The sequence below is a fragment of the Pipistrellus hanaki genome, assembly GCF_964339955.1.
Source record: "Pipistrellus hanaki genome assembly, chromosome: 11".
Classification (NCBI taxonomy): Eukaryota; Metazoa; Chordata; class Mammalia; order Chiroptera; family Vespertilionidae; genus Pipistrellus; species Pipistrellus hanaki.
The window spans coordinates 28,943,338-28,956,954 of NC_140513.1; the positions used below are offsets into that span (position 1 = coordinate 28,943,338).

Here is a 13,617-nt window from a genome sequence, read left to right on the forward strand (position 1 = left end):
CCCATTGGATGGGGCACTTGTGGCAAGAGTGGGAGAACTCTCATTAGGCCTTTGGGGCCCTGGGAAGCTCAGGATTGTAGGATAGTACTGGAAAATAATTAGGTCTTTTAACACAGTTCTCCAGTAATGACTGCTAATGCTTTATTGACAGAGGATGACATATTTTCTGTGCACCTAATTATTGTGGCCATCTTACTAGTCTATTCTTTTGTGTGGCTCTCCATCACACAAAAGATGTAAACTCTGATGTGTTAGTAATGCAGATAGAAAAAATAGGTTTTCCTTTTCTTAAATTTCCCACTTTATTTTTTATTTTATTCAAGTAGGCCTAGGAGTCTTACCACAAATTTTTACTATACAAGATACTGATAAAATATGGCCTGTGTATATGGTATGTACAAGAGTATTTTTATTTATATTTATTTAAAGTGAACAAAAATAACTTTAACCAACCTTATTTGAAAAACAAATAATTAACTTAGTTTACCATTCTGGAAACTAAGCTCATTATCATGATTTTTTTTTAAAAAGCATTGGACTCTTTAATTAAAAAAAAAAAAAAAAAAAAAAAAAAATATATATATATATATATATATATATATATATATATATATATATATATATATATATATATATATATGTATTTCAGAGAGGAAAGGAGAGGGAGATAGAAACATCAATGATGAGAGAGAATCATTGATTGGCTGCCTCCTGCATGCCCCCTACTGGGGATTTAGCTCTCTACCTGGGCATGTGCCCTGACCTGGAGTTGAACTGTGACCTGCTTGATAGGTTGAAGCTAAACCATTGAGCCACACCAGTTGGAACATTTTTATTTTTATTGATTTCAGAGAGAAAGGGAGAGAGAGAGAGAGAAAGAGAGAGAGAGATCTCAATGATGAGAAAGAATCATTGATGGGCTGCCTAATGCAAGCCCCCAACTGGGGATCAAGCCTGCAACCTGGGCATGTGCCCTTGACGGGAATCGAACTTGGGACCCTTTAGTCTGCAGTCAGACTCTCTATCCACTGAGCCAAACCAGCTAGGGCTTCATGATTTTTAAAGACTCATATGGTAGAGGTATTAAGTTACTGTTAAATAAATGGCTTTAAAAAAATAGGCCCGATAGACTTAATTTAAATAAATATTTCAAGTTATTATTTTTTTTTTTTGTAATTTTTTATTGTGGTAAAATATATTTGGCCACAATAAAACCACTTAAATCATTTTAAGGTTATAATCCAGTGGCATTAATTACATTCACAATGTTGTCTAACCATAATCAATATTTCCAAAATTTTTTATTACCTCAGGCAGACATTCTATAATTTCCATTAAACAATGAGTACCTATTCCCCTTTACCTCCAGCCCTTTAATCTACTTTATATTCCTATGATTTGCCTATTCTAGATTTTTTTCATATAAATGAAAGCAATATTGTTTTGTTTCTGGCTTAATTCATTTAGCACAATGTTTAAAGATTAATTCATGTTGTAGCATGTATCTGAACATTCTTTTTTATTTTCATGTATGTTGTGGCCATAGATATATGTGTTTATTTCTAGACGTTCAGTTCTGTTGCATTCAGCTGTTGTCTATTGGCCAGTAATACTTGTAAGCTGATGTATATTAATGTATTTACAATATGAAAATTATTGAGAATGCTAAGTGACAAAGCTACTAAAAATAATGTTAATAAAAATATAGCCTAAGACAGAATTTATATAAGAATTTGAAAAAAAAAATACCCAACTTTTTTTTTAACCGATTGACATGATGAGGCTCAAATATAGTTCCAGAAGTTTCAAATTATATATATATATATATATATATATATATATATATATATATATATATATATTATTTGACCTTTTATGAAAAGGCTATATACATGACAGTTACTTTTTAAAACTAAAAATAAATAATGAAATTTATGTCTTTCATATGAAAATTATGTTTGCTTTCTTTTATTGAACTTGAAATAACCATTCACAGATTTCATTTTCAACTGACATGAGATGATTTTCTCCTTGACTTAATAAACAACTAAAAAACTTCTTACATAAAAAGTTGAACACTTGTAGCCAAAATGCTCATTTCTTTATTGTGATTTGCAGGTCACTACTCTTTCATAGAAATCCAGAATTTTTAAGGGGCAGATCAGTAAATCTCATCTTGAGGGTCTAGCCAGAAAGTGGCACATAAGATTCTTCCTCCTCAAGGTCCAGAGATCCCTTTTCACTCTCAAGTCCAAGTAGCAATCATTTTATGATTTCCTTTTGTCACATGAATTTCCCTGGCCAAGAATCTTGTCACTTGAAGTAAAAATATTTTCTCTAAGGTCTTGCTGAGAGTTGTTCAGTTGTTTCATGTGATAAGTGTTTGCTAAGGTGACTAGCTTCAGTAGCCGCTCTTGATTCTCTGACCTGCTTGTGAAAGTACTCCTGCAATTCACCTTTCAGCTGACACCTGTTGAGAACTCGCCTTTTGCTAAGCCACTGGATTTCTTCATGTAGCCGGAGTTTTATGTGCTCTTTGTCTAGGTTTCCATGTAGTTCTTTAAACATTATTGAGTGTACAGGTTTTTGTTGATCAGTTTTGTAGCTTTAAGTATAACTTTAAAAAATTTCATCTCCCAGAGTTTTTGACACTTAGCTCTCTTTGAAAATACTGTGTTATGAAGTCAGGTATTTTTAATTTTACTTTTAATTTTTTAATAAGAGTAGCAAATCTTCACATAGAGCCAGCTATTGATGGGATATTATCAATTCAGATGCCAACATAGTGCTTCTAAATAGACTTTTAGTTTGCAGATAGGAGGACAAAACATTAAATGCCCTGTTTTTTTTTGTTAATCTTGGGCAGCAAGCACTTAGGCAAAAAACTTTTCTTAATTTTACTATTCTCAAATTTTGTAATATTTATGAATGCATAATATATCTAGAGTAGGGGTGTCGAACTCAATCAGAGAAGGGGCCAAAATCTAAAATCCAGCCTAAATCGCGGGCCGAATGGTTTACTGAACAGTCATAAACTGACAATGTCATAAACTGACAGTGGAGTGCAGTGATGACAGCGCGGTGTGGGCCACATTGCAAGGCCTGGCGGGCTGGATTTGGCCCGCGGGCCTTGTGTTTGACACATGTGATCTAGAGTATAATCTTAGATATATTACAGTTTACAAACTCTGGATTCATCAATCTGGATAAAAAACACACCATATATTTCTGCTTATTACGTATTTTACATCATGTGACAGGTCAATATGTTGACTTACCTTACTGCTAATATGCTGTAGAACTTTAAACATTTCTCCTATTGCATCTCATATAAGCATTTTACTCGGCATAATTTTACATTCTGATCTCATTAGTTTCTCAGCAATTGGATGGCTTTCCCTTTTCTAGTAAGTTCTGCTACTATGCAAATTGTTTCATCAGCCTTTTCATTGAATATAATTAAAAAAAAAAAGAAAAGCTTTATTATGTTTCAGATTCCAATAGTACCTTTAACTTGTTAAATGACTATAATTTGTAGTTAAATGTCCTTTGCATATTGCTGGAACCTTTGTTGCAATTACTTGAAAAGTTATTTTCCAGAGACAACACAGAATGGAATTGGACAACTTGAATTACCAGCCTGTGTGTAAACCCATCGTTTTCAAGATGGGGTTTTGTGTGTGTGTGTGTGTGTGTGTGTGTGTGTGTCTTTTGTTGCACTAATTTAGTGATATACTCGCAAAATTGTCCACTGGCCCTTCTCTGGTACCTCATCCTTAAAAATGGACATATTTGATTATGAAGCATATTTGTAATTAAAATGTTATAATGTAAAACATAAGGGCATAATAAATGACCAAATGAGACAATCACAAAATTTCACAGTATAGGTTCCTTGTAATATAGTCAGTCCACATTTTAGAAAGTTTGCACTAATAGCAAAGCATTAGAAATGGGGTAACTGGTATATTTCTTGGTTTTCTTTTTTGTTTTCTTCTCTTTCTTTTCCCCAAGGTTTTAAAAAGGTCAGTTAGGATGTTGTGTTGAGAATAAACAGACTCTAGGGAGCCAAAGGTAAGAAGAGAGACTAAGATGGTGGCTTGTTCATAGAGGTAGATGTGGTGAAAGTGATCAGATTCTATATTTTAAAAGTAGAATTATCAGGATTTTTTTTTTAATGGATATTTGTTTGAGAGGAAGGGGGGGGGGGGAAGAAATATCAACTTGTTGTTCTACTTATTTATGCATTCATTAATTGTTACTTGTAGGTACCCTGACTGGGGCTAGAACCTGCAACCTTGGCATAACAGGATGATGCTCTAACCAGTTGAGCTACCCGGTCAGGGCTTATCAGGTCTTCTTGATGTATTGGATGTGGGGTGTAAGACAAGAGCTAAGGAGGAAGTTAAGGTTTGGATCACATACTTGGAGAGAATTGTCTTTAACTACCCTTGGGAAAAGCTGAGGTTAGAGCACCCTGGAAAGGGAAGGAACGGTCAAGAGATCAGTCTTGGATATCTTGAGTTTGTGATAAGAGAGATCTAAGTGGAAGTGTTGAGTAAACTGAATGAGGTCAACAAGAGACCTGAGTTAGGCAAGAACAAGAGAGAACTAAGTCTTGGGGCATTCCAGGAAAAGAGGCTTAGAAGGAGTGGCAGTGGGGTAGACAGAAAACAGAGTTTATCCAAATGAAGCCAGTACTTCCAAGAAGAGGGAGTGATCAGCTGTATCAAATGCTGCTGATAGAACTAGTAAGAGGAAGACTGAGAATGGACAGTTGGATTTGGTAACACTAAATGAGATCATTGGTTGCTGACAAGAGCAGTTAGCAGTGTTGATGGAGCGGTATGTGGAAAACTGGACTGGAATGTGTTTAAGAGGGAATGGGAAGAGAGGACTTGTTGACAATGTATATAAACAACTCTGCTTTCAGAAGGGAAGGAATGGGAGAGTAGCTGAGCTGGGGAACTGAGAGCAAGAAGGCCCTCCTCCCCCTCCTCTTCCTCCTCCCCGCCCCAAGGAGACACAAAAACAACATGATTTTATGGTGATGAAAAATGATCCAATGAAGAGGAATGAGTAGATTATATCTAAATTCCACCATCCGTTATTATATACTCTCTTGCATACCTTCTCAACTTCTTTGCCTCTTTCTTGCTTTGTCACTCTTTGATAGGCAAAACCACAAGCTTGGTGAAATGCAGCACTTCTGTTACCCCATACTTGGAAGGAACACAAACTTTCACAGCAACACGAAGGGCCTTCGTTTACTCTGAGGCACTCTGGTCTCAGGCCTCAGAAATAAAAGCGCTGTCTGTACAGGACATGCTGGGTTAGCCCTAAGGTAATGAGGACGAGAATTGGCCTCTTTCCTGAGGAACTCGAAAGTCTCAGAAGGCAGATTTCTTTGAGGTTGTCAATTTCTTTGGAGATTATTTGCCAGGCATGTTGAACATGGGGATATTGAGGAGTTTACAAGTTATGTGCAGTTGTAAAGTTTTAGTTAGCTGTTTAGCAGTCTATTTCTCTGCTGTTCTTGGTTGTGAGTTTCCTGAGTTCTGGGAAGAGTACCTTCCTTCCCCATAGTTTTCCTCTCTGTCACTGTGGACTTTACTGTTTACCTTACCCTAGTCCTGGGAGGGAGAGGAGAGAAATGCCTGTGGCTAAATTGCTATCTTACTGTGAATTGGAAGTTTGAATCATTTCTTAGCTGTTGACATAGGAATGATGTAAATGCCCAGTATTAATTTTTGCAAATCGGAATTTACAGTGAATTTTCCATAAGATGTGCTGCTAATGTAGTTTCAGAGAGAAACATACCACTCAACAAGAAGTAACTTTTTATGGCAGCAGCAGCACTTCTGAAAACACATCAAATTCCTCCCCCCACTCCTCTTGTATATGCAGTTAAGTCTTAATTAACTTGGATATTGGGAAAGTTACTTTGATTTTGTAGTCATTACAAAATAGTCAGTTGAGCCCTAGCCAGTTTGGCCCAGGGATAGAGTGTGGCCTGCTCCTCAAAGGGTCCCGGGTTTGATTCTGGTCAAGAGCACATACCTTGGTTGCAATCTCCTCCTTGGCCTGGGCCGTGGTCAAGGCTCGGGCAGGAGGCAATCAGTCGATGTGTTTCTCTCACGTTGACATTTCTCTCTCTGTCTTTCCCTCTGTCTTCAACCCTCCCTAAAAATCAATGGAAAAATATACTCGGGTGAGGATTAATCTAAATAAATAAATAAGTAAATAAGCCAGTTGAAAAAAAGAACAGCAATTTTAAAATTTCTTATACTAACTTAAAAACGGACCTTGTAATTTTTTACACATAATCCAAAACTTATCAAAATTTTGTGAATCAAGATTTAATGTTTTAAAATGTATAGTATGAACTTTATAAAGATAAAACCTGTACTGCTTGAAGGAAAATATGCATGAAATGCATTAAATAAGGTGTTACAGGTTTTTACTCTGTCTGAACAACTTGTTATTAATGTAAAAGTATTCTCATGTAGAAATAATCATACATATTTGCAGTCTTTGAGTACTTTTGTGAATGGCCGACAATAAATACACTAATCTCAGGATGCTATTATTGGTTTGAGTATTTTAAGGAAGAGTATTAGAATAGGAAGGATAATTTTATCGCAAAAGAAATGGGGACACTAGATTGTAAATTGTGTTAGATTAGGTTTTTGCATTTTTGTAGCGCTAGGATGCTGGTAATGTTTTATTGGTTGGTTTTAGGTAATAGTCACAGGTTGTGCGTTGAAGTGACTTGCCAGAAGCACATAGAGCTCACATATTCTTTGGTTTCCAGTGTTATCTTGTGTTTCCCATAACAAAAACCTTCAGCTGTATGGCAGTTATGACATCTAATGTATAGAAAACAGAATTATATTTAATTAACTTAAATTTTTTTTTTTTTTTAGATTACCTGCAATGGTGAAATGAAGTAACTCAAGATGAGCAAGTTAAAAGTGGCATCAGATAAAAGGTATTGTAATTCTAAATACCAATATGAATAAATGACAGAAATAATGCATGAAGCAGTTATTTGAAACCATCACTTTAAAAATATTATTTATGTTTAAGTTAGCCGGTTTGGCTTAGTTTGTTGGAAGTGTCGTCCCTTATGCCAAAAGTTTGCGGGTTCAATCTCTAGTCAGGGCATATAGACAACCCATTGATATTTCTCTCTCCCATCAATGTTTTCTTTTATCTCTCTCTCACTTTCTCTCTTTCACTTTCCCCCTTTCTCTCTCTCAATTCAATAAAAACATATCCTCAGATGAGGACTAAGAAAAAAAAAAAAGGCTACAGCAGGCAGATATTTTCTCTTCATTTCATTCATCGTTGTCATGATCATGCCCTAAATGTTACCATTGGCAAAATTCTCATTTCTAAGTACTAATTCAGACTTTTTATTCTCCAACAACAATCTTTCATCTGTGTATCTCACTTGTGCAAATATCTGTATTGTAAGGGTTCTGCCTTACCCAGAACTCTAGTTTATTGACTTTTATTGTTTTCTCATTTAATCTTCTTTTTTTCCTAGTGTAGAATCGATTATTTCCAGCAGAGCTTTTCTCTTTTCTTGTCAAAGACTAATACTGTCACCTCTGTTCTAGATTTTATACCTCCTTCCTTCTGAGAGTCTTTTAATTATTATTTATTCTTCTGTCTTGAATTTTTAATTCCTCCATTTATTACCATTTAAAAATAATCTGGACTTTACAGTATTTATAGACTCTGTTCTTCTGTTACTGTCCAATTTATATGATTTTTTTAAAAGCCCAAAGTTTGAAATAGTCTATAAATGCAATCTACATTTCATTTCACATTCTCCAACCACTCTTGTTTAGTTTCTGTCTTATCCACTATACCTGTGGTCAGAAAACTGTGACTCAAGAGCCACATGCAGCTCTTTGGCCTTTTGATTGTGGCTCTTCCACAAAATACCACCCTATATAATACATCCCTCTCCAAACTGCTCGCCTGCCTGCCTGATTGCCCTTAACTGTTTCTGCCTGATAACCTGATCACCCCTAACCACTCCCCTGCCAGCCTGATCAATGCCTAACTGCTCCCTGCCAGCCCGATTGCCCCCAACTGCCCTCCTGTGCTGGCCCGGTCACCCCTAACTGTCCTCCCTTGCTAGCCTGGTCACCCCTAACTGCTCTCCCCTGCTGGCCTGATTGCCCTCAACTGCCCTCCTTTGCAGGCCTGGTCCCTCCGAACTATGCTCCTCTGCTGGCCATCTTATGGTGGCCATCTCTTTATTTAAAAAATTATCTCCTTGTTCATTGAAAAGCTATATAATTGTGCGTGTTTTTTTGTGTTTTTTTTTTTTTTTTTAATAAAGTCTAAAAATTATTCAAATGGTATAGCTGCCCCCTGGTGTTCATCCTATGATTCTCTCAACATTAGTGTCAATAGCCTTAAATTTTGGAGCTGAGTCAGTAGTGGTTTAGAATATTTTATTCAGTTTTCATTCTGTAGATGAAAAAAGTACAGAAATGGAATGCTCATGTTCTGAATTTCCATTTTTTTTTCTTTCCTTCAAAAAATAAATTCATCCACATCCATGTAATAGCATGATTCTCAGAAAGGAGTCTCTTAGATGAAAGTTTTATTTTTTAAAAATCCTTACCTGAGGATATTTTCCCATTGATTTTTAGAGAGAGGGAAAGACAGAGAGAAACATCGATGTGAGAGAAACACATGGATTGGTTGCCTCCTGCAGGAGCCCTGACCAGGGCCTGGGCCGGGGAGGAGCCTGAAACCGAGGTTTGTGCCCTTGACTGGAATTAAACCCGACACTCTTCAGTCTGCAGGCTGACACTTATTCACTGAGCCAAACTGGCTAGGGCAAAAGTTTTATTTTTTTTTTTATAGTAGTACAAGTTAATTTAACATTTTAAGAGTTTCTGACAAAACAAACTCTTAATTTGGAACGGAATAAAATGTGTGTTATGCTTAGTGTGTTCTGTATGTTTTTGAATTTTTTAAATAGATGTTTGATTAGCTATTAAAAATATTAACACATGAAAATAATTGAAAAAAAATTAGGAAAACACACTCAATTAGTATGTTTCTGAATTTTGTTTTCTGTAATGCAAATTTCTCTTAAAGATGTATTTTCCCTAGTATGCAAAACTGTGGTATCTTAATGTAATTTCTCACCACAAAAAACTAGAGCTCTCAAAAAGAACAGGTTTGGCTCAGAATCTCTTTGTACTCTTAAATGAATGAAGACTCTAAAAAGTTTTGTTGATATGGATATTTTAATCTATTGATATTTACCATGTTATAAATTAAAACTGAGGAATTAAAAATTATCTACTTAAAAATAATAAGCAATGCATAATGACACAATAACATTTTATATTAAAGATAACTATTTTCAAAATGTAATAAGAAGAATGCTATTGATTTATTACATATTTGAAAACTTAATGTTTGACTTAATGGAAGACAGATAGGTTTTCTTCTTCTGAGTTCAGTCTCTGGTGGTTTGTACAAATTAACTTACTGTTAAAGAAAATGAGAGAGAATATGAATTTGGGAAATTTGAACTTGGAAATTAGATGTTGATGTTAAAGGATTATTGTTACTGTTTTTGGTATAGTAGTGTTATTTTAGTTATACTAGAGGCCTGATGCATGAAATTCATGCAAGAGGAGGCCTTCCTTCCTCTGGCTGCCAGCACCGGCTTCCCTCTGGCACCCGGGACCCGGGCTTCCCTCGCAGCCCTGGCTTCATCCAGAAGGATGTCTGGTCTCATTAGCATATTATTCTGTTATTATTATAGATACATTCTAAAGAGTTCTTATTTTAAAAACAGATAATTAATGCCAAAGTATTTACATAGGAAATGATCTCTCTGAGATTTGCTTCAAAATTAGCCAATGGATGGGTATGCCTGCAAGTAAGCATGTGTGAAATAAGATGGTCCATAAATTGATAATTGTTGAAGTTGGGTGATAGGTACATGATAGTTAATTTTCTTATTTTGACTTCTTTTGTTCATGTTTGGATTTTTTTAATAATGTTAATGTTTTTGCTCATTCATATTTATAGTAACAGTTTTAAGGAAACATTTATCTCTTTTACAATATTGGAAGAAAAAGAAAATATATAAAAACTTAAACATGTAATTTATTTTTCTCACTACAAAAATAAGTTACATGTTTAAGTTTTTATATATTTTCTTACTAAATTACAGAATTTTTAAATTAAAAATATGAAATATTTCTGAAAACCAGAAAATATAGAGCATAATATAATAAACACATTGTACCAATTACCCAAGAAATAAAACTTACAAATGCGACGTGTGCAATTGTCTGATAAAGGCATGTCAGAGGGCATCACTCTCAAAACTTCCCATTTCACTTAGTGAAAAACAGTGATCTGCTGTGCCCTAATATAAAGTAACGTTCTCTTTAGCCTTACCAATAACTCTCGGGTTGTCGGACTCCTCGCTCAGCTGGAGAAGATCAGTACTGAGCCTACAGAATCAGATACTGCCAGATATGTTACGTCAAAAATTCTTCATCTGGCTCAAAGTCAAGGTGAGTTTTAACCTCTTGTTTTGGGAATGCTTTTAAAATTCTTTAACAGTGGAGGCAGCTAAGAATGTTTAAACTTTTGATAAACGATTTTCTGTAAAAATCAAACTTCTTCAAATAGACTCAAGAAGTAGAAAATGGAATAGCTGTGAAAGAAATTAATTTTCAAAGCATTGTTTCTAAGAAATGATTAAGATTTTACATATGGACGAATCCCTCCCTCCCCTCCCCCTATCAATTTTCAAGAAATACCTAATTCTAGTGCTACTTGCACTAGAATGCTGACAAAAGATGTCAGGTAGCAGAGAACATTGGTTATTAGTGTGGTGCCTGCTTTGAAATGCAGGCTCTGTCATTCAGTGCCTGGAGGACCTTAAGGAAGAATTGAATCTCTAGGATTTGGGATACCATCTCTGAAATAGGGATGAGAAATATCATGTGATTATTAATGCTTTGTTTTTGTTGGTGTTTTGTTTTGAGGATAATACAGTGAACATACCTGGTACACCTATCTTTGCACTGATACAATAAACATCCTTATACATCTGCCTTAGTTGATAAGCATAATATTTCCAAAGGCTAGAATCTAGTACAACCACTTTCTGAATTAAAAGATGCATGTATTTTAGATTTTTCTAGAAACAAATACATTCTATTAGTGACCTCTCCTGGGTTTTGAGGTGCTGTTAACTAACCCCTAAACACAGGGGTTACATAGGAGGGGTTACATTGATAGGTTTCTGTTTTCACCAATTTGATGAAATGTTTTCTAGTTCTGGTCATAAAGATGATAGAGGCCTTCCATTACCACTGCCTCTTTACCTTCATTTCTGGTGCCTGTACTGTGATAATGATTTTAAGATTACAGATGGACAGACAGGGATTCACCTAGTTCCTACTAGGAGCTGTGCTAAAGGCCAAGGAAAGTCTACAGAGAATAGAATTAGCAGCATCAGAGGGAAGATCATGTAAGAACCAATTTAGAATGTTTACTGAACCAATGGAGACTTGTTTATTCTATGTTAGCTGTATAATAAAATGATATATACTTATATATATGTATGTATATATAAGTATATATAAGTATGTATATATGTGTATATTTATATATATATGTATATATTCCCCCCCCCCCCCCACTTTTCAGAAAAAATAAGGAGAGAAATGACAGCCAAAGGTTCTACAGGAATGGAAGTTCTGCTCTCAACATTAGAGGTAAAGCATTTACAGGCTTTAATCATGTAACTATTAGTATCAATCAGTACTGAAGAAAAAAATAGTATATAAAGTATAACATTTTTATCCTAGAGGTAAAGCCAACGAATGGAAGTTTGTTTTATGATTTAGATTAACATTTGGAATGGTTATATAAACATTCTAATATATATTAGGCAAACCTCTAAGTATATTACCCTATGATTATAATGATAACCACATTTTAAATCTTTACATGCCATTCTAATTGGTAATAGAAATTAAAGCATTAGCTAGAAATAAGTCTTTAGCTTAATATAGTAAATTATTGGCATTGGAAATCCTCATTTATTGTGTTATGTCAGCTGACATATATTTTTGATTTAGTTTACTATATATATTGGTTGAATAACTATATTATATTGATAATAATTAAATTCTATGCCAGTGTGAAAGTTTTGGGTAGATCAGCTGGATACATTTAGAATCATTATTTTATATTTTATTAAGAATAGAGGGTAAGTACCATTATATACCTTAAACTTACATAATGTTATATATCAAATTATATTTCAAAATAGATGGAAAAACAAGAACAGGGTGTGATTTTATGTTTTTTTGATAGGAGTTACTTCCTGTCAAAAATGACAAAGTTGTTATTCTAAATTGATCTGTTAGTTTAAAGCAATCTTGATAAAAATACTAACTTTTTTTTCCTATAATTCAGTGGGATAAAGGATATTTATGAAACAAAAGGATATTTCTGAAAAATAAAGGTGAAAAGACTAGCCCCACCAAATATCAGAGAACATTATAAAATTTCAGTAATTCAGGTAGTTTAGAAATTGTGGGTCGGAACTAGATAGACATCAATGGAATAGAATGGAAAAATCCAAATTAAATTAAAAATGTTTATGGGAATTTAGTACTACTTAATCAATGGTAGCATTTCAGAGGGATAGGGGGATTGCTTTAATAAGTGGAACTGGGACAAATTGGTAGCCATGCAGAGGAGTATAATGTTAAATCCTTACTTTCTACACTAAAATAAATTCCATATCAAGCAAATATTTAAGCGTGTAAAAAACCCCCAGAATACTTGAGAAAGTAATGAGAAGAATTTAAAAAATATATATATTTTATTGATTTTTTTTACAGAGAGGAAGGGAGAGGGATAGAGAGTCAGAAACGTCGATGAGAGAGAATCATCGACCAGCTGCCTCCTGCACACCCCCCCACTGGGGATGTGCCTACAACCAATGTACATGCCCTTGACCGGAATCGAACCTGGGACCTTTCAATCTGCAGACCGACGCTCTATCCACTGAGCCAAACCGGTTGCGGCAATGAGAAGAATTTTTAATAATCTTGGCACAGGGAAGGCTTTTCAAAGTATGAAAAAAAAACAGGAGCCATAAAAGAAAAGATGGATAAATTCAACTATATTAACAAAAATGCCTGGGGAAAAAACATCATAGACACTTGGCAAACTGAGGAAAAAAGATTTCAACATATATAATTTCTTTAACATATAAAAAAACTTGCACAAATTTGTAAGGGATGAAGTCTACCCAATAGAAAAATGTGTAAAGGTTATGAACAGACAGCACCTAGAAAAGAAACACAAATTGCACTTGAGATAGAGCATCATTGTTTCTTCTCCCTGTTTGGTTGTGTCATAAATTATTGAGGTCAGCAGAGGTGGGAGGTGATGAATTTCATTTGGGAGACTTGTCTAGATAAGGTCTAAAGATAACAGTGCAACTTCCATTCAGGTTCCAATAGCCTGAGCTCAGTCACATGGCTCAAACTTAATTATAAAAGGTTTGGTTCCATCAGTCTGTGAGCTAAAATA

General features: G+C 34.8%; 1 protein-coding gene across 6 annotated transcripts in view; it reads left to right on the forward strand.

Annotated features, from left to right (window-relative positions):
* Positions 1–13,617, forward strand: part of AGTPBP1 (ATP/GTP binding carboxypeptidase 1) — a 93,069-nt gene that overhangs the window by 11,929 nt on the left and 67,523 nt on the right. For 4 of the 6 annotated variants that reach the window (XM_084897947.1, XM_084897949.1, XM_084897950.1 and 1 more), the window contains exons 2-4: positions 6,927–6,991; positions 10,447–10,571; positions 11,716–11,783. In XM_084897947.1, coding sequence (XP_084754073.1) covers positions 6,960–6,991; positions 10,447–10,571; positions 11,716–11,783 — 225 coding nt within the window. In that variant the 5' untranslated portion in view covers positions 6,927–6,959. Of the gene's footprint in view, positions 1–6,926; positions 6,992–10,446; positions 10,572–11,715; positions 11,784–13,617 lie in introns of those variants that run through there. The other 2 variants (XM_084897951.1, XM_084897952.1) reach the window with 2 other exon arrangements.